General features: G+C 40.5%; 1 protein-coding gene across 3 annotated transcripts in view; it reads right to left on the bottom strand.

The window, feature by feature from the left end:
• KYNU (kynureninase) overlaps window positions 1–20,842 on the bottom strand; it is a 59,690-nt gene that overhangs the window by 1,248 nt on the left and 37,600 nt on the right. For 2 of the 3 annotated variants that reach the window (XM_057400268.1, XM_057400269.1), the window contains exons 11-13: window positions 5,789–5,841; window positions 4,445–4,530; window positions 880–1,110 (exon numbers count right to left, since the gene is read on the bottom strand). In XM_057400268.1, coding sequence (XP_057256251.1) covers window positions 880–1,110; window positions 4,445–4,530; window positions 5,789–5,841 — 370 coding nt within the window. Of the gene's footprint in view, window positions 1–879; window positions 1,111–4,444; window positions 4,531–5,788; window positions 5,842–20,842 lie in introns of those variants that run through there. The other variant, XM_057400270.1, reaches the window with a different exon arrangement.

Genomic DNA, 20,842 nt, shown 5'->3' with positions numbered 1-20,842 from the left:
TATGGCATTAGGCTATCAGCCTCACCTCCCAGAACTTCTAAATCAATGAATGTATAGCCTTAAATTTAGCTTTTATACTTTTTGAGAAGTGCTAACTGGCAACTGGGTCATTAGATGGCACCACCATTCAGTAGCCTCTTTTTCTGAGTGTTAAAACATATCTCTAAGGAAATGACAGCTTTTTAAGTCCTTCAACTCAATGCCTCACAAAGAGCAAGGGTTTTGCCATTTGCAGATGAGGAAAGGGACTCGTGGAGGTTCAAAGTTCCTTGCCATGGTCAGTCTGTAAGTATGTGATTTGTGGTGTTGAGGATAGTGAGCACTGCCTGAACCCTCATCCCTGACTGCCTGCACCCCAGGATGGCTCAGACCAACTTTTTGGCTTTCTGGCCTTGTGTCTGGACCCATAGGAGGGGACCTGGACTAGCACACTTTACAGGAGATGCCTGTGCAGGCAGTGCATTGCAGCTCTGAAATACTCATATTTGTGTTTTTCCAGTGATTTAGGATTTTTCTTTTTTTTAATTTCCTATCTTTCCTGTTCAGACCACTAGCTCCAGATCCATAATTCCTCCCACTGTAATACACCCATAAAGCAGCTTTAACTTCACTAGTGACTCCTGGGTGCCACTCGCAGAACTACTGGAAATAAATCAATAGGGATAGGGCAATATAAACATTAACAAATAATAATAACAAATAACAAAGTAACTCATTTGATTATTCACATAAGTAAAGATTGAAGATGCTATGTAAGCAATTTTCATCATGCCCAGGGTTTTTGCCCTTATATGAGACTATATTTGAATAAAAGCAAAATTATTAATTTGTTATGGTTCACAAAACAGTGCATAAGAAGATGAGGTTTGATATACTCACAGCTACTCCTCTCTTTTCCAGCTCTTTAAACACAGATTTGATTGGAAGTGAAAAAGATAGCGTGAGTTGACATCCTCTTTCCTCAATCTGAGATGGTGTGATTATTTTTACAAAGGGCTTCTCTGGATTTGTTTTATCTTCATTGTAGTAATGTTTTATCAGGTATTCCAAGTAACCAGTGAGTAGAATGGATTTCCTTCTCAATGCTTTCATTGTAGTTTGACCAAAAACCTGTAATGAATTTAGATCATTAGAATGATAATATAGTAAATATTGCAATTTCTTAACAATGGCTAAAAAAACCGAAAAACTTAGCCATGTTAAATTTTTATTGCTACAGATAAGAAAAAGGAAATTAATACTAAAAGGGGAGATTTCTCTATCCATTCTCATTGGAATCAAGTGGTGATATCAGATAGACATTATACATAAACATGTCATAATTGGGCTTTTTAAAACAGAGGATAATGTTATAACTCTAGATAATGAAAGACATTTCAATCTACTGTTAAGTATCTGCATGAATGTACTTGCACACAAAAAGTTTTCTGAGACCATTCATTTGCACATCTGAAGAGGCTCCATAAATTCTCATACATGGAACAGGACGTAAAACTCAAAATCACATACAGGTTTTTTCCTGTATGTACTGCAAGTAACAAAATCCAAGGTCAAGACTGAAACATGACTGATCTACAAATACTTGTTTTGGAAAACACAAAATTTATACTAATAATGACTTTGCTACTTTAAGTCCTGTACAGGCTCTGTCTCTGATAGTGCACATGAAGAAAAAATATTCACTTGAGTCTGGTTTAATAGCTCTATGCTCTTACCCAACTGCAAGGACTGGTGAGCTGCAGAACTCAAAATATCATAAGAAGCGCAAAAGTGACTGCTTAAAACAGACAATGCTCCTTTACCACAGAAACAAGAACAACCAGTGTGGCAGGAGAGTTTGGGAGAAGGTGAGGCAGCTTCTACTTGAGCTCTGGAAATGTTCAGTTACAGGGAATAAAGGAAAATGTGACCCTGGAAACAATTTACTCCTCTCTTCCTGAAGCCCTCCCTTTTCTTGTTCCCAGGCAAGTAGCTTCAGAGAATAATGACAAGATGCAGACATGCAAGCACCCAATAGTCACTTTGAATCACATTCTGGCACATAAATGTAATATCGCTGCTCAGGGACAGTTATGACTCCACTGACTGCAGCTGCAAAAGGTGGAGGTCCTGTATGAAAATCCATGATCTTCACTCTCAAGAAATCAGTTCTCCACACTGAAGGAGCAACACTTTTAAGACTACTTATATCATAACCTGGAAGAGAGTATAAGGAGGTAACTGAGAAATCCTACTCAAAATACAACAAAGTCTGTTTTCCAGCAGCACTTGGAAATCACTTTCTTTTTAGAATATCTCAACTATTATTTCATGATTCTATCACAACCACCAGATGCTGCACAAAACCAAAAGTTCCTACATGTGTTTCTGTGAAACAAAATATGGCTTCTGTAACACAGTCTTTGCATTGAGACAGTGCAGATACGGAAATGAATGTGACAGAGATCAAAGCCATCAGCAGTCATCACTTGCACAGGCCAATAAAAATCTAAAGGTACTTCCCTCACCACACAGGCAGGCAGAACTTACACACAAGCTTCAGAGTGTTACTAGAGGTAGAATGGAGACCTGCCTCCCATTCCTCTGGGCTTTGCAGCAGTACAAGAGATGGATCTCACCTACATGCAAAAATCTGTTTCCTCAGGCTTTGTGCAAGGAATATTTGGCCTCCTGGGTGAAATTTTTGGAAAAGGTCTTTTAAATGTGGCTGTGGAACACTCCCCTTTTTTCCATAAAAGGGAGAAGCTACTGCCATAACAGTCATTTTAAGCATTACTGAGGAATAAGGTCCATTAACACTTGCAGTTTTCATTGTTTCCATTGGAAACACTGCCTTCTGCTTAATGTGTCCCAGTGAAGGTGGCAGGCAATTTCACTAGCCATCTCTTGCCAGACATGAAAAGTATTTTGTTTCCCACTGTATTAGAGCAGTTAGCACTGGGAAATCCTGGCTGTGCCAAAACGTAATGCAGGCATAGAAAGGGGAGGCGATGGAAACTGCTCAGCCCTCATTGTTTGAGGCTCCCTGCAGTGGGCTAAATGACATCAACCCACACAAACTGGAGTAGTGACAACCTGGGTCATAGCAGAATAGCTTTCAGTTTATCTCTAAGGTCACATAAAGTTTAAAAAATTATATTGGATGTTTAAGGGCTAAGAAAATAAATTACCAGGCAGAACAAGCAGCACTGCTGTGTCCTTTGCAGTACTTCAGCATTGCATGTAAGATGAGAGAGCACAACTGGCAATTTTCTGGTTATGTTTGCTGACAATACTCTTCAGTAAATAAAGAAGAGGAACATACAGAGTATGGACATTGTTCTTTGTTCCAGCATCAGCTTTGCCATTACACTAGCATTAATGGAATGCTAGCAGACATAAATTTATTCCATTTATGTTGGTGGCAAAACCTTGCTTTCCGAGACTAGCTTGAAAAGCAGCCTTGGCAAAATTTTAATATAGTAATATATGTAGCACATAGTAGGAAAAGCTTTGTAAAACCATCCTTTTTAGACACAAAGATGTGTCCTGCATTTCATGGGTGAATCATCCATAAGAGAAATGTTGATACACCTCCATAGGAAATGCAGCACGATACAAGGTGTTTGGAGAACAGCTGCATGCCTTCAATCAGGGCTGAACTGTCCTCTCTAAGGCTGACCAGATGACTTTCAGCCCATTGGTGACACCTTCCTAGAAAGGAAGGGATTAGCTCTATATGGCAGGACTGCCCTTTCCACAGTGATTCATCTAGAGATGGGTCAGTGGTGGGGCTCTGCTCCTTTGGCCACCAGAAAACTAATGACAAGATGAAAGAAAAAACAGTTTGGAGCTATACCACACATATGAATTACTATTTTAGGAAGTATCCACAGGCAGTTTCTGCCTTTTCTATTTGTAATCAAAAGGACTACAGCAGAGGACAGGCTCCCTGAGCCCCGGTTCAATTTAGGCTCCAGGACACTCAGTGGCCACGTCTGTTTTCTTTCATAAAGGAGCTAAGTCTGTTTTGCTCAGGGAAATATATGTAAAACCACCTCTGAATGCAACTTTTCAGAGTTGTGATTCTTTCATCAGAAAATCTTGAACAGCATCCTTCACATGAGTTGCACTGAGGCAAGCTCTGAGTATCTATGGGAAAAGCTGCTGTTTGTACTGAACCACTAAAAGCTGAGAGAAACACAGTGCTAGCAGTCAGACTTGGAGGTGAAAACCTCGAGTATACTGGGTTCAACAACACATTTTGTTAGAACAGTGAAGAGATGAGCATATTTATTAAATGCCTTGATCTCTCAGGTTGCAGGGTTGTTTTGTTTGGTTTTCACACCATCACCCCTTTTTTAACTCTTTTGAGGACTTTTTTAAGCAAGACAATGATACACTTAACGTCCATTTAACATTTTAATGCTCTTACATTCAGGCTCAAAGTAAAGCAACCACTTACCTCTAAACCAGCTTGCAGAGCACATACCAGTAAAATTGGAGGATTTGATAACCGAAATCCATTAATTCCTTCACTTACTTGTAATTCTGGAAAATGAATAACTTTTATTAGTGGTTTTGACTACTTCTTTTTAACGGATTGGACCTTATCTTGAAGTCCCTCCTCATGCAATAAAATATTTCACTAATGTGGCCTGTAGGAATCAGTCGTTAAAAGGAAATAGCAATCTATTCACAGCTAATACTTTTAACTTCGAGAGAAGCTCAATTTTATCCAGCAGAAGACCTCATTAGCAGCTTCATGGAAACTAGAGAACTGCAATTAATTTGCTTAAATGGTGTGTGTTAAGACCACCTTTGCACTGAATCTCTTTTAACACTGGCACAAGCCAAAGAAATTCCAAGTCAGCAGAGGCATGCTCATGTGGAGCTTTATTGCATGAGCAGGGAATCATGCTCCTTAATTTTATCAAACTGACGAGACACATGGGAGACTGCAGATCAACTAAGTGTAGCTTCAGGCCACATAGAGAAGTTGCACAGACTTTAAACTGTGAAATTTCACAAAATCTATTTAATAAATTTATAAAGCCTCACTGTAAGTTCTGTGTCACCATTTATATTTCATGCTCCAGCACCAGAACAAGAGGATGCTGTGGAGGAAAGGTTTTTCATGCACAACAGACTGGCTAATTTTATAATGATTACTGCTCAACTTCACCCCTATAAATTGCCCATGGAAATAAAGAAACATTTTTCTTCTTCTAACAGTATTTCATTGCAATTTGTGTCTCCTACTGGCTTTTCAAAGTGCCACTTTTGCATTTGGTCAGAAAACAAAGAGCAGATTGAGGCTATTAGAGCGGTGTTCTCCAGCCAAAATCATATCAGTCTTGCTACACATCTTTTGCTAGTTCAGGGAATTTGGAGATGTTGAAACTTTAGTAGTATTTCATGACTATATCAGGTTGACTTACCTTTATTTACATAATTTCTCATTAATTCCAGTGGAACTAATCCTAAAGTAAGATCCTCACTCCTGAGAGACTTATGAGTTTAATTCACTGAGATACTTTGAAGGTTTCATCCATATTCTGTATCTGCTTTTTGACGGTATTTCAGCAAAATGTCTAGAAGCAGTCAGACTCAATTTTTTCCCAACATTTATTTTGATAACTTCATTGCATTACATATTTGGAATGAGTTTAGTTTAATACCTTTAACATAAGGTCATGCATAAGGAAATACAAGGTTTTATCCTTTCTACTCAAACAACTGTAAAATGAAACTGGTTGTTTATAAATACATCAAATACAAATCAAATTGAAAGTGTAAAAGTACATACTGTTTTCCATGAGGAACCGTGTTTTGAAGTCATGACCCCACCAGCCAATTAGCCTAAGATTTTGTAAAGAAAGAAAATTAATAGCCATTTTGGTATAATATCTTTTAGTTTAGCTATGAGAGTTAAGAAATATAGAAGAAACATATGCATTCCTAATAATACATTGTATTTCTAAAAATGCAATAAATTCTATAAATAGCTAGCACTAAAAACTTAATATTACTATTTGAAAATTTCTTTTTAACTACTAATGATAAAATACAGTACATCTTTCAATTAACTATTAATTTCTAACAATACCCATTTTGCCTGAATTCATTTCACAAAACAAAAAATAGAACAGAAATATTTCCACTGTTTTGTTCCAAAGCATTAAATTCAAATCCCCTCCTTAAACTTAGTTTCATCATTATTAAAAGCTAAATGGTGTTATAAAATCTAACTTAAGGAGTTAGTGATGGCCAGCAGACAGTCAGCAGGGTCTCAGAAGGATTGTGCAGGCATTGCCTGTTCCTTACTGCAAGACGGCAGTCTGAATTCTGAGTAAACTTGTCTTCTCCTGAACTGAACTTACTATTCAAAAATATCAATTTTTTTAAGATCACCTCCAGAAAAAAATAATTAAAGGTTAATAACTTTGAAAATCTTTTATCCAAACTTGTACATTAAGATGACACTACACTATTAACTCATACTTATGGAAAAATATGGTCAAGGACATAGCTATAGTTTCAGTTCAGTATAGAAACAGTTTTCCAAAGCAGCTGGACGCACTGGATCAGCTAGTGCCCAAGGCACTGCAGATGAAGTCAATATTACAAAAATCAAAGAAACTTTCGTCAATACCCCTGGGTTCTCTACTTCTTAACTCAGTACACGGCAATATCGGTGACTAATAATGTCAGTACCATTTGAAATTTTCAGTGTGCAAATGCTATTATGCTATTAAGAAATCACAACCACAGACTCCTTCCTGACCTTCTAATGTCTTCAGGACAGGACATATTGGACACAATTTCTTCCAAGACTTCACTTTGGTTTCTCTATGCCAGGTAGCAAGAGTTGTTAGGAGTGAAGCCTGGCAAGTGTCCAAAATTTGTAAAAAGAATCTGTAAGTAAAACTCACAGTAGATTAGCCTTCCTGGAAGTAAACAAAGAGGAAAGTCATTGCCCCTGTCTAAAGCAGGAGCACTTCTTTGCAGTATGCTCAAAAGCGCTTAGTTGTGCAGAATTAGGACCACATTTGAGTTTAAAACTTGTTATATGAATACTGCATAGTATAAAACAAAGTACTTACTATTCCTGTATAACAACATCAGTTTTATGTTTACTTCTATGAAAGGCTCTGGGCTGCATCCAAACATAGTGCATACAGAAAAAAACATGCTTTTTTTCTTTGTTGCTGCATGTTTTTATTATTTTAAGACCCATGAAAATTAATAGTGCAATATATATTCATTTCAAATAAGATATTATATTGCCAAAATGAATATACCTCAAGTATAACGCAGTTTCTGCCTATGTGAATTAGTTACTGATGCTTTGAATCATAAAAGATATTCCAGATACTTAATATGAACTGTATATCTACCTAAATATTGTATATGACTACATCATACTGCTAATTTTAATGACACATACAGTCCATGAATTCCAAAATTTTAAAACCAGAAAAATTCCATGGGAAATATAACATTTGGACTATTACACTATAGCAAGGAGGAAACAAAAATTCTATTTGGAATACATCATAAAGACAAAATAAACATCAACCACAATATTACCCAGATAGAGCCTGATGAAAAAATGCTGGGTGCATTTTGAATGCTCAAAACTTGTTAACTCTGAAGCTGGCTTACAAACAGATTTCTGCTGTGGCAACACATTTCCAACATGGAAACTGAAATTTCAGAACTTTTCCAAAATGACAGCATGAAGGTTTTTGGTTTGGTTTGTTTTTTTTTTTTGTTTTTTAATAAAAAACAGTTTTAGCTGTTGTCCTGGGTTCAGCAGTAGCAGTCATTTTTTCTCCTTCTTGGTAGCTGGTGCAGTGCAGTGTTTTGACTTTCAGCTCGGGAACAGAGCTGATAAATGGATGTTTTGGTTTGGCCAAGGACTTTGTGAGCCTCATGCTCTGCCAGGGAGGAGGGAAAGCCGGGAGGAAGCAGAGACAGGACACCTGACCCAAACTGACCAAAGAGCTATTCCATACCACAGCACGTCATGCCCAGGATGTAACTGGGAGTTAGCCGGAAGGGCTGGGAGACTGCAGGGTTGGAGGAGGTATCGGTCGGAGCTTGGTCGGGCTTGGGGGGCGAGTTATCGGTCAGTGGGTGGTGAGGTGTTGTATTCTGTTCCCTTGTTATTTCCTTTATCATTATTATCATTGGTGGTAGCAGTAGTGATTTGTGTTATACCTTAGTTACTAAACTGTTCTTATCTCAACCCGTGGGAGTTGCATTCTTTTGATTCTCCTCTCCGTCCCTCCGAGAGCAGGGGGAGGGCAAGAAAGGGGGGGAAGTGAGCGAACGAATTACCTGACTGGGTTTAAACCACGACAGTTCTTTTTGGCGCCCAACGTGGGGCACGAAGGGTTGAGATAACGACAGATTTGACTGGATTAATAGTCATTCGTCACAATGCTGATTTATTGGGTATCAGAGTTGTTCTTCTTGATCTCACAGCTTCAGACCGTTGTAACTTATGTAGAGCCGGTATTTGCTGTGTTAGTGTTTATCAAGTGTGGGGCCTGGGCTAAGGTTCTTGTCTCACTGTGCTTTATGGCAATGGCTTGTAATACGGGTGGGCTCCAGCAGCAGGGCGGGACGGACGTGGCCGTGGACTTGTACCTGGCCGTCCGGCTGCTCTTCACCGTCCTGGCCCTCACCCTACTCTCCATCTTCGTGAGGCTGCGGGGAGCCGAGGGGGAGCGGCCCCGGGAGGCGGCGGCTGCTGAAGCGGCCCGGGAGAGCGGCCCCGGGGACCAAGCGGCGGCGGGAGCGGGGCCGGAGGCCGCCAGGGGACGGCTGCCGGTGGAGGAGGCCGGGGCGGTCGAGGAGCAGAAGGAAGCGGCTGCCGAGCAGCGGGATAAGGCGGCGGAGGAGCCGAGCCCCGCGGAGGAACCGAGCCCCGCGGCCGAGCCGAGCCCCGTGATGGCCGAGAGCATTCCCCGGCAGCCGCCCGCCGAGCCCCAGGAGGATGCAGGAGACCACGCAGCATTTCCCAGCAAGGCAGAGGAGGAAGAGCTGGACTCAGGAAAAGAGAAGCTGGCGGTGGGAGAGCCGGCAAGCACAGCAGCTATACCAGCCCCAGTGACAAGTACAGCAGCATCAGTTGAGTGTTCTGAAGGTTTTGAATGGCCTTTGGGTGTCCTTGGGACCTGCCTGCTGATTGTGGTGGGGATCACCATGTTGGCACACACACAGACTGTGTTCTACCCACAACCATTTTGTCTGATCTCAAAAGTTAAGCAGAGTCAGGTTTGGGTCTTGTCTGGGGTTAGACAACAATATAGGGGGACCAAGAGATTTTCCCCAAGGCTGGAGAGTCATGAGTGGCAGGGTGTGTGGGACAGTATGGGCAAGTATCTAGTCCACTGGGCCCCTCCAGTGCTTTGGAAGCGTCGGAGATGGAAGGCAGCTGTATGGAGTCCCCAGCAACAAGCTGCAGAAACTGCTCAAGGGGACAGTGAATTATTTTAAGCCTGGTGGGCCCATGGCACTTCAGGCCATCAGAGCAGAGATGCAACACAGAGATGGACTCATGATCGAGGGGTGGACTTAACAATGGACACTATTGCCCAGGTTATTCACGAGTGTGAACACTGCACACAGTCTCTCCTGCTCTGGAAGACTGTTACAAGAGATGGAGCTTGACATGGACCAGATGGACGCAGCAGCTTTATAGGGACTGGTCCATGCACTAAGATAAGAGTGCACCAAGATAAGAGTGATGGTATATTGAAAATGTGGGATCTGAGCATGACGTGAATGGTATGGAATAAGGGGTGGATAATGTCCTGGGTTCAGCAGTAGCAGTCATTTTTTCTCCTTCTTGGTAGCTGGTGCAGTGCAGTGTTTTGACTTTCAGCTCGGGAACAGAGCTGATAAAAGGATGTTTTGGTTTGGCCAAGGACTTTGTGAGCCTCATGCTCTGCCAGGGAGGAGGGGAAGCCAGGAGGAAGCAGAGACAGGACACCTGACCCAAACTGACCAAAGAGCTATTCCATACCACAGCACGTCATGCCCAGGATGTAACTGGGAGTTAGCCGGAAGGGCTGGGAGACTGCAGGGTTGGAGGAGGTATCGGTCGGAGCTTGGTCGGGCTTGGGGGCGAGTTATCGGTCAGTGGGTGGTGAGGTGTTGTATTCTGTTCCCTTGTTATTTCCTTTATCATTATTATCATTGGTGGTAGCAGTAGTGATTTGTGTTATACCTTAGTTACTAAACTGTTCTTATCTCAACCCGTGGGAGTTGCATTCTTTTGATTCTCCTCTCCGTCCCTCCGAGAGCAGGGGGAGGGCAAGAAAGGGGGGGAAGTGAGCGAACGAATTACCTGACTGGGTTTAAACCACGACAGCTGTCTTGTCCTTTCCTACCATAACCTTGACAATTTGCTTTTTCTCCTTCTTCCCTCTCTCCCACATCCCTTTTTGGTTGTTCTAGAACTTCAGAAATGTCACTACAGGTTATCAACTTTGAGACAGCTCTGGTCCTACACTCTTGGTGATCTAATGGTCCATATAAATGTCACATTATTTGACATTGATGTTGACAGGCTTCGAAGTGTAGAAATTAACAAGAAACAGTAATTTGCTCTTTGCAATTTTCTGTGAAAGTTTTGAAATTAAGGTTGTCACTGCTATGCCAAATTTTAACCTGTTGTGATAGGAAATAGCTAAGGTATTAGACTCCAAACATAACACTTTATAAATGCTCACTAAAAATAATAGGCAATAAAATTGCACATTAAGATACTGCAATGAAGTTTCTTATTAAAGAGTTATTACTCTGCATGCAAAATGAGTATTTTGAAATGCAGTCACCATTTTGACTATTCCTGCTCCAAAAATGAAGGCACCAAGATCCAAATTGATTCTGAATTCCAAACCATAATCTTTGCAAAATACATAATGTGGAAGGCTCTGAAAATCCTTACATAATGTGCTTCTGTTTAAAAAAACCCTTAAACTTGTTAGTAACAGGACTCTAAAATTACATCCTTTGCACTGCAGATAAAACCCATTTTGTGAAGTGTGCTAAAAATCAGTGTCTGGGAAAAGAAAGGTCTAATTTTGCAAATGTTCCGGTACAGACCTTTAAGAATAATCACAGAATCATAAAATGGTTTGGGTTCTCTAAGTAACCTTAGAGATCACCTTAGAGATCACCTAGTTCCACCCCCCCTGCCATGGGCAGGGACACATTCCACTAGACCATGATGCTCAAAGTTCCATCCACCCTGGCCTTGAACACTTCCAGGGATGGGGCATCCACAGCTTCTCTGGACAACCTGTGGTAGTACCTCACCACCCTTACAGGGAAGAGCTTCTTCCTAATATCTAATCTACCCTCTTTCATCTTAAAACCATTCCCCCTTTGTCCTACCACTACATGCCCTTCTTAAAAAGTCCCTCTCTAGATTTCGTTTAGGCCCCCTTTAGGTATTGGAAGATTGTATTAAGGTCTCCCCAGAGCCTTTTCTTCCCCAAGCTGAACAAGCCCAACTCTTTCAGCCTGTCTTCATAGAAGAGGTTCTTTAGCCCTCTGGTCATCTTTGTGTCCCTTCTCCAGACTCAGTCCAGCAGGTCCACATCCCTCTTTTGCTGGGAGCCCCAGCACTGAATGCAGTACTTCAGGTATGGTCTCATGAGAGTGGACTAGAGAGGAAGAATCACATCCTTTGACCTGCTGGTCACACTCCATGTGATGCAGCCCAGGATACAGTTGGCTTTCTGGGCTGCGAGCACACACTGCCAGCTCATGTTGAGCTTCTCATCAGTCAACACCCCCAAGTCCTTCTCTACCCAGCCTGTAGTGTTTGGGATTGCCTTGATCCAAGTGCAGAACTTTGCACTTGGTCTGGCTGAACTTCATGAGGTTCTCACAAGCCCCCCTCTCAAGCCTCTCAACGTCCCTCTGGACAGCACCCCTTCTCTCCAGTGTGTTGACAACACCACAGAGGTTTGTGTCATCAGCAAACTTGCTGAGGGTGCACTCGATCCCACTGTCCATGTTGCTGACAAAGATGCTGAACAGCAATGGTCCCAATACTGACCCCTGGGGGGCACCACTCATTAAGGGTCTCCACTTGGATACTGAGTCATTGACCACAATTCTGAGTGCAACCATCCAGCCAATTCCTTATCCACTGAGTGGCCCATCTGTCAAATCCATGTCTCTTCAATTTAGAGACAAGGATGCCATTTAGAACAGCGTCAGATGCCTTGCACAACTATGTTAGTTGCTCTTCCCTTATCTTCAAATGCCATGGTCCCAATGTAGAAGGCCACCAAATTTGTTAGGCATGATTTGCCCTTAGTGAAGCCACACTGGTTGTCACCAATCACCTCCTTATTGTCCATGTGCTTTAGTATGGTTTCTAGAAGGATCTACTGCATGATCTTGCTGGTCACTGGGATACGACCGACTGGCCTGTAGTTCCCCAGGTCTTCCTTTTTTTTTTTCTTTTTAAAAACAGGGGTTATATTTCCCCTTTTCCAGTCAGCAGTTCCCTTTCCTTCAGTTCCCTGGACTGTCAAAACTTTTCAAATATGAGATATAATGACTTGGCAGCTCCATCCACCAGTTCCCTCAGGACCCACAGATGTATTTCATCTGGTCCCATTGACTTGTGCACCTTAATGTTTTACTGGTCACTGCCTTTTATGTGTAATTGCACTCAAACTGTGCTCTTGTCTTGTTATAACACATAGTTGATCAAAAGGGTTTTCTGAGCAATGGGCAGCTTGTGGTGTGTGTGCGGATGGTATCCTGCTGCCAGTCCCAGGTACCTGCAGCCTCCCAAGGCTGCTCAGCAGAGGTGCTCATGACACATCCCAGTAACCAAACTCATATGAACAGTTGTATCACCCACTCAAAGCCACCTTAGTCTCACCCGCATTTACAAATGGCTCTCCACAAACTCTGAGCACAGACCTGATCCTCAGACTCAACAGCTGGGGCATAGTCTTTGCATTCTACTCTGCATTAATTTTATTGCAGTTTTCTAATTGCAGCTGTTATATGTTTTAATTTCGCTTTTATTGCATTAATTTTATTGTAAGCCCAAGCATCTTTGGATTCAATACCAAAATTCAGAATAAACGTAAGAACAACACCACGCTAAAGAAATGAGGAAAAAAAAAATACTCACTGCTTTGCATAGCATATTTTTGGCTCACTGACTAGAGTGTGAGGAGTTTCAATTATTTTCTTGGCTATCACAGACCTGTCTGATCATGGATGAGCCGTTTAGTCTTTCCACGCCTCAAACCCTCATCTCTAGAAACGCTGCTCAGTACTGCCCTCTTCTGTGAGTGGTGAGAATATATTTGTTAAAATGGTTTTAAGTACTTACTGTAATAAGGACCATGTAAGAATGGAGAAAAAAGATTGACATGGAGTATTTTACACTGGATTTTCTTAAACACAGATAGGGAAAGGGATTTGGAGGTAATGGATGATGCCACTGTTTTTTTTCCCCCCTTCCTCTCAGACTTTCCCTGAATTATCCTCTCAGGCTCAAAAGTAGTTTCCAGTGTTACACTTTTGTTGCATTCAGAAATGAGTATTTTTCTTGATCCATGTCACCTAACTGGCACTTAGGTTGAGGAAAAAAAAATTAAAAAACAAACCCAAACGATATTTCTATCACTTAATTCTACGTGGTATTTTACAGCTGAAGCCCAAGTGGGTGAAAAATGTTATTTCACTGCAACTCCATCCCTTCCATTCTGGCAACAACATCAAGGTCCTACTCTGATGCAGGGCTCCCCTGCCGACAGCATGCTGGAAGGGAGAAAAAGATTTCAAACCATATTTGGTGTGGTGATGAGGGGTCTGCTTAATCAAAACAAAGAATGATTGAAAAGTGACCCCCAGATTCATCATTGAAATGCAGAATTTAAAGATTTTAACCCTCCTGTGTAGGAGAAATTCTTCATATACTGTGAAGCTGTCAGTAAGAGAGTATACTTAATAGTATACGGATATATATATGGGCTAGGATTCACATAGGGGATTAAGGCAGTTAGTAGCTAGCCCCTGTTAGACTCTAGCAGTATTTGGAAACCTAATTCTCACTGTCTCCTTCAGAAAACCTTGTCAAGATTGCCAGGAGCTATATTTAAAGTCTTCTTTTTTATTTTTTTCCCCTCCCTTATGTCTATTTCGATATTCTTTAGCCCAAATTGTAGGATTGGACTTCTTTCATTAAGCTCTTCTGTGCAATGTCTTTTCTTAATTTTAAGTAAGATCTGTTGTTAGAATTTGAAAAGTTTTTGAAGCCCAGGTAATTATTAGCCTCAGACTTCTGTAGTTTTGGACTTGTACATCCTCTGATGTTTTCTTTACCCTTTTAATCTCATTACAAATGTTTCTTAATTATTAAGCATATGTGACTTGTAAGCAATACCATACATTATTAATTGACGAGCCTTTTAGAACTCAGTAGAAAAAAAATCAAAATTCCTTAATGTGAAAGTAGTAACTTTTCATATTTAATATCAACGAGGCTTTACTTTGTCAAAAGACTAAAGTCATAAGATTGTATTAGGGGCTAATAACATGACAAGTTTTCTTCTGTAAATTAACTTGCTTTTTCAATACCATCTAAACAGAGATGAGTTTTATTCTCTATTTTGAGGCTTCTCTTGGTTAAAAAATAGCTAACTTCACTTTCTGCCTAGCAGCAAGTTTAAAAAGCAAATACCAAAATCCTGAAAAACAGTTTCATAATCTAAACAATGACACTTGCTTAACTATGCAACTGTGATGGGTGAAATTAAGGAAACTCTATATTTGAGTAATCATGCTTTTTCCAAAAGAAGCTGGGCAGCTCCTGGAGCTTCACTGTTTTCCAAGGTGAAAAATTTAACACAACTGTTGCCACAATTAAAGGGACTCTTGGGTGAAAAGCTGAGGCTGGTCGGCCAATCAAGTGCAAGGTGATTTACAGCTGATAGGTATTTGAAGATAAAGGGTACACACACTCTTCTTGAATTGATTTTTTCCTTGTTAGTCTTTTAGACTCAACACGAGTGGGAATACACCAGTTTCAACATGTCCCTCCATATTACCCCTCCAGGTCAAAACAAAAGGAGATTGAGTTCACTTTTGTAGCAGGAAACAAGTTTCTGTGATGAGGGCATGAGAAAGAGAAATGGCTGCAATGCTGTGAATCCAATCAGGGCCCCTTGGATTTACAGAGCTCTCTGCCAAACCTCCAAGGCTCTTGCAATAAGGGATGATAATTTCATTCGCCATGATCAGGCAAAAGAAAGGTATGATCAAGCAGCAGACAAAATTGGAGCCTAAATTAAATCCCAGGAAAAGATATCACAAAAAAACCAACCCCTCTAAGGCTAATGAAGTTGAATTAAAAACTGTTAAATCAGCTTACTAACAACTACTATTATAAAGTGCTCATAGATCACTTTCAGTAGCCAAATATCAGATATATGAAAAGGAGGAATACAGCCAACATATGTTGGAACATTTAGCAAGGGGAAATAAAATATTCTGCCTAACACTAAAAATTAAAAATCAAGCAGGGAGCCAATTTACTCATAGAGATATTAATAAAGTTCTCAGCGATTTTTCTAAAGTACTGAATAGTTTCCAATTATATTATGGTGATAAAAAGGCATATTACATTCTTAAAGAAATCAGTAATTTTTTCTAGGCTGTTTCAAATAGATTAAATTAAACACGAAAGCAACAATCCCTCCTAGAGCTACTGTTAAATGTGAATTTTGACATAAAGGAGACTTGAATAGTTTTGATTACTGTGATGCATTTACTGAACTATACAGTTTCCTCAATACCTTGAATGAATCTTTGAGGGGATGATATCCAGATAGATTTCTAAATAATATATGTATCCGACTGAACTATAATATAAATTTTTTTAGATATGAGACGTTGCTTTTCCTTGGATCTTTGTTGTTTTCTAATATGGTAATCACAATATTAATGCAAGACTTTGTCATACTAGGATATTTATTAGTTCAAATGTAAGGATTATGACCTCTGCTTTTTCCTGAAATATGAAGCAACCCACCCTAGATTTGGTTTGATTCATAGAAAGTAAGAAAAGTGGGAATCTGAAGTAGGAAAAGTGAAAAATTATCAAATACTAAAAGTGAGTCAACATATAGTAGGAAATCCCAAATGCAAAATTGCATTCCTTCCAGTACATTTCTGCACAGAAGCAGGCAAGCTCTTAGTGGAAACAGCAGAAGATTTAGTTGATGGGTTTTGTTGAAAATAATAATTTTCCCCCCTTAAGAAAGAAAGGTTCTTTTAGGTAGATATAGAAATGTACAGATTAAGACATAAGCATAAGAGGGAAGATAATTTCTCTCTTTGTGACCTATTAAAAAGTTAGGCAAAGAATGTCTTCTTTCCATTTTGTTAGAGGTTTGTGACACCAGCTTGAGCACTGCATCTCTGCAAGTTCATTCAGAAGGAAACTAACTCACTGCCTCCTTTTACTGGGAGAAATCAAGACACAGCAAAGTGCTTTCAAAACTGCCTGTCTCAAGGTGAAGAACAGAGACACAAAGGGAAAGCAGTTAACACCATGTGTCCTTTGATGTGGGGGGGGGGGGGAAATCACAGAAACCATACAGGTTCTGAGGAGAGCCCCAGGATCTCTTCCTTGCTAGTTAAAGGGGATGCAAGAGTTGCCCCCAGGCTACATTTACCTTTCCATCAGGCTAAGCCTGCTGTGTTCCTTTTACGTGTTCAAACAATTGTGTCTTACACCATATGATGAGAAAAGCTAGAGGTGGCAGATGGAAAACTACATCCTCAAGGAACACAGCCACATCCCTCTCATTTCCAAGGCTGGGATTGGAAAAGGGCCATGGCAGAGCAAACTAAATGGTGTATGTCCCATCAGTGTGTTGCAGAAGGAGACAGGCATTAGAAATTTGATTCTACTGAGAATTAATATGTAAACTCACTAATCTAGTGAATAATTACTGAAGAATGAATACCATTAAACCTTACTGCAAGAATTTGACCAGCCTCCATCTTATAAGATGAATTATCTAAAAAATAAAATAAAATTTTGTGACAAGCATTATGCCTTCTGTTTGTTTTGGTGTGTGTGATGTCCCCCCTTCCCCTTTTTTTCTCCCTATTTCTCAATTTCTCTGCTTTTAAAAAGAAGGATAACGAAAATCTACCAATCAATTTAGCTATAATGAAATGTCATTAGCTATAATGAATGACATTTCTGCATATTGTCGGTGGGGTTTTGGACAAAAGGAAGAACAAGTCCAGCAAAGATTTAAATATACATAAAATCTGCCCCCCAAATATCTGTAACTCATGCTATAAATGAAAAACAGCAATCAGTCCACCACCATGCTTTTTAAAGACACTACTTTATATTTGAGAAATTTTACAGGAACCATGTCACTGCTTTTTCTACATGCTTAATTTTAAGGTTTGACTTTTCAAAACTAAGAGTGTCTAGGTAGCATGGGAGTACACACAGGGCACAGGAAATGCAAACAGCACATTGCTTTCATACACCACCTATCCTATAGATGATGCAGAGTTGATATATGGCACATTTACTTGAGTGTCGCCCTGTGGGTTTACAAAGAGACATATAGCTCCTCCCTCAAACACCTTAAAATCTTAAAAAAATCTTAAAAAAAAAAGGGCAAAGATGACAAATCAGGGGAAGACTTTCAGAGATGAAAGAATTACATTATTTATAACAAGAAAAGAAACAAGATTGCTTGAAGATACAGTTTACTTACAAGGGAGGATTTAAGGGAAGATGGAAAGAAAATGCTTGACAGAACAAGGAGACAAGCATGGGAGCCACATAGAAGGAGGTACAGAGCTGAAGAAATGAGAATGGGAACAGATGATGTGAATGCACATTAATCTCTCTCTTTTTTCCTCCCAGAGACTCACTCCAAAGCTAAAAAATGCTCTTGGATATTTGCCATTCAGTTTTCAATCCAGGAACACAGCCCTTCAGGCCCATCATGGGTCTAGATTGGCCTAATAAATCACTTGTCCCAAGACAATGCAATTAAGCCTAATTAGCCAATGCCTTGATTCCTAAACAGTCTCTTCACAAGGGAGATTTTAACTTTTGGTTTCTAAATTAGCTCAAGGAACTAAATTGGTCCCACCTCCTTGGCAAAGAAGCAGTTCGTTTCTACCTCAGTATGGTATACTTTATGTACTCAGGAACACACGTGTTCCACGAATAGTTTATCCATACATTAATCCACACTTTGAGTCCATTAGGACCAATGACACGCCCTTCTGGAAACAGCGGCATGTACACTTCCACTTGTGATCACTGACTTTCCATCTTGCTACATTCAGTGCTGCTCCCTGGAAGTCTCCACCTTGCTCCTTCAGATGTCTTCCTTGGCTGGGCCAAGGTGCTCTGTTCTGCTAAAACTTTCAGTAGTGCTGAGATACTGACCCTTGAATCTACCAGTTCTGAGTGAGAATTCGACCATCTTAGCCTGTTATTCCTAAAAGCATTTTAAACAAGATCCAATACAACCAATATAAAACAACCTACCCAGTCTTTTCATGACTGTCCTTTGCTCCCAGCTCACATTGCTCCAAAGCTACACTTTCAGCAGTTTCATAGAAGATTCACTTACTTAGTCTGGGGATTATGTAGCTCTAATTCAGAAAAGAATAATGTGGTGTCTCATCATAGAACTAAAGAAAAACTCAGCTGGATCTACCAGCCCTGGAGGGGGTTGAGCAACCTCTCACAAATCAGTTACTGGGCAGAGAGGGTCTGCACTGGAGCAGGGTGGGGACCCAAAGCACCTGGGAAAAATGGGAAGGGGAAGATGTATGGAGCTGGAATAGCATATTTTTGTTTATCTCATGCCAGAGTAAAAGTTCACATACCAAAAATCAATCCTGGTCTCTATAAAGAAGTTGTGAGAAACCATTTGTTATCTGGCATTTCATTGGAATCAAGACACCAAAAAGGAAAGTTATCTAAGAGGATTGATATCTCACCTGTGTCTATGAAGAAAATGTCGGAAGATACCCTGTGTTTCTCAGAGCTAATTTGAATTAGTTACTTTTTTGTTTCTTGTTCTTTGATACTTTTTTTTATCCTATAGTAAAAGCAGACATGCTCTTTGGACATCGGCTGCTTTCTGCACATACAGCATTTCTGCACATCACACAAACATTGAATTTTTAAACTCTACCTGGTTCTAGTGTATGCTAAAGTTAAGTCTTGATAAATCCTTTAATTTTAAACACTAGACTGTGTACAATTTTCATTTAATCCTCTGCCAAGGCTTATCTATTATTCTGCTGACTGCTTTACATACATTTATTTCCCTTTCATCTTTTTAAATTGTGCTTTATTTCTTACAGGGGTTTGACTAGGACTTTTTTTTCTTCTCTTATCTCAGGACTTTGCATGCTTGTCCCCTCCCGTCCCTTATCCCATGTTGACAGCACAGTTGAACTCAACGCACATTTACAACTGCAAATACTCTGTTGTGAACAACTGACTTCTGTACCTACTACCCTAGGTACTCACAAACATTCACATTTCATTATAGCTAAACCGATTGGTAGATGTTAGTTATCCTTTTTATAAATAGAGAAATTGAGAAATGAGGAGAAAAAAGGGGGAAGGGGGGACACCACTGTCATGGTTTAAACCCAGCAGGCAATTCAGCCATAGAGGCCTTACACACTCCCCTCCCTTCCTCCCCCCACTCCTGGAGGGATGAGGAGGAGAATCGAAAGAATGCAACTCCCACAGGTTGAGATAAGAACAGTCCAGTAACTAAGGTATAACACAAACCACTGCTGCTGCCACCAATAATAATAATGATAAGGGAAATAACAAGGGAAGAGAATACAACCATTCACCACCACGGACCGATACCCAGCCCAACCCCAGCAGTGATCTAGTCCTTCTGTGTAACTGCCCCCAGTCCTACATCCTGGGTATGACGTACTGTGGTATGGAATACCTCTTTGGTTAGTTTGGGTCAGGTGTCCTGCCTCTGCTTCCTCCTGGCTTCCCCTCCTCCCTGGCAGAGCATGAGGATGAGAAAGTCCTTGGTCAGGCTAAACATGACTTAGCAACAACTAAAAACATCAGTGTTATCAGTGCTGTTCCCAGGCCAAAAGTCAAAACCACAGCACTGCACTAACTACTAAGAAGGAGAAAAATGACTGTTACTGCTCAACTCAGGACAACCACACGCATCAAAGCAAACAAAGAAACAAACAGACAAAACCCCACATAACTGCATTCTGTGGAATCTTGGTGGCACAGGCTTAGCCTGCACTGACTGAACAGTTTCAGTAGTGTTTCATAACTCTGCTCTGTCCAGATCTTTTTTTATCTGAAACCTTCTCATAAAGAAATCACTCTAGCACAATTAGCTGGAAATATATTGCATTGTGATATATACAGCAGGTATTAAAAAAGGTATTTGAGTATTAAAACAGACTCCAAAGGAGGTGAGATCATGAGAGAATAAGGATATATTGGACGCATATATGCCAGACTGATTCAGTCTTACTGCTCTAGGAAGAAATGGGACTAACAAAGGACTATTCAACATTCTTGGGTGCAGATGTTAACTAGGTTGGTCACACCATGTAACTTTTAGACCCATGGCCCTTCCAGTGAATTAGAGAACTAACCCTAGCGTGCTGCTTTTGGCTGGGATAGAGTTAATTTTCTTTATAGTAGCTGGTATGAGATAATTATTATGCTCAAGGGAGCCCTGTTTTCTTGGAGATGGCTGATCACCTGCCTGCCCATGGGAAGTGGTGAATGGATTCCTTATTT

The sequence above is a fragment of the Pezoporus wallicus genome, unplaced genomic scaffold (assembly GCF_028554395.1).
Source record: "Pezoporus wallicus isolate ANWC-B61680 ecotype Strahan unplaced genomic scaffold, APGP_CSIRO_Pwel_v1 contig_6807, whole genome shotgun sequence".
NCBI lineage: Eukaryota > Metazoa > Chordata > Aves > Psittaciformes > Psittacidae > Pezoporus > Pezoporus wallicus.
This window is presented reverse-complemented; position numbering and strand designations above follow the sequence as displayed.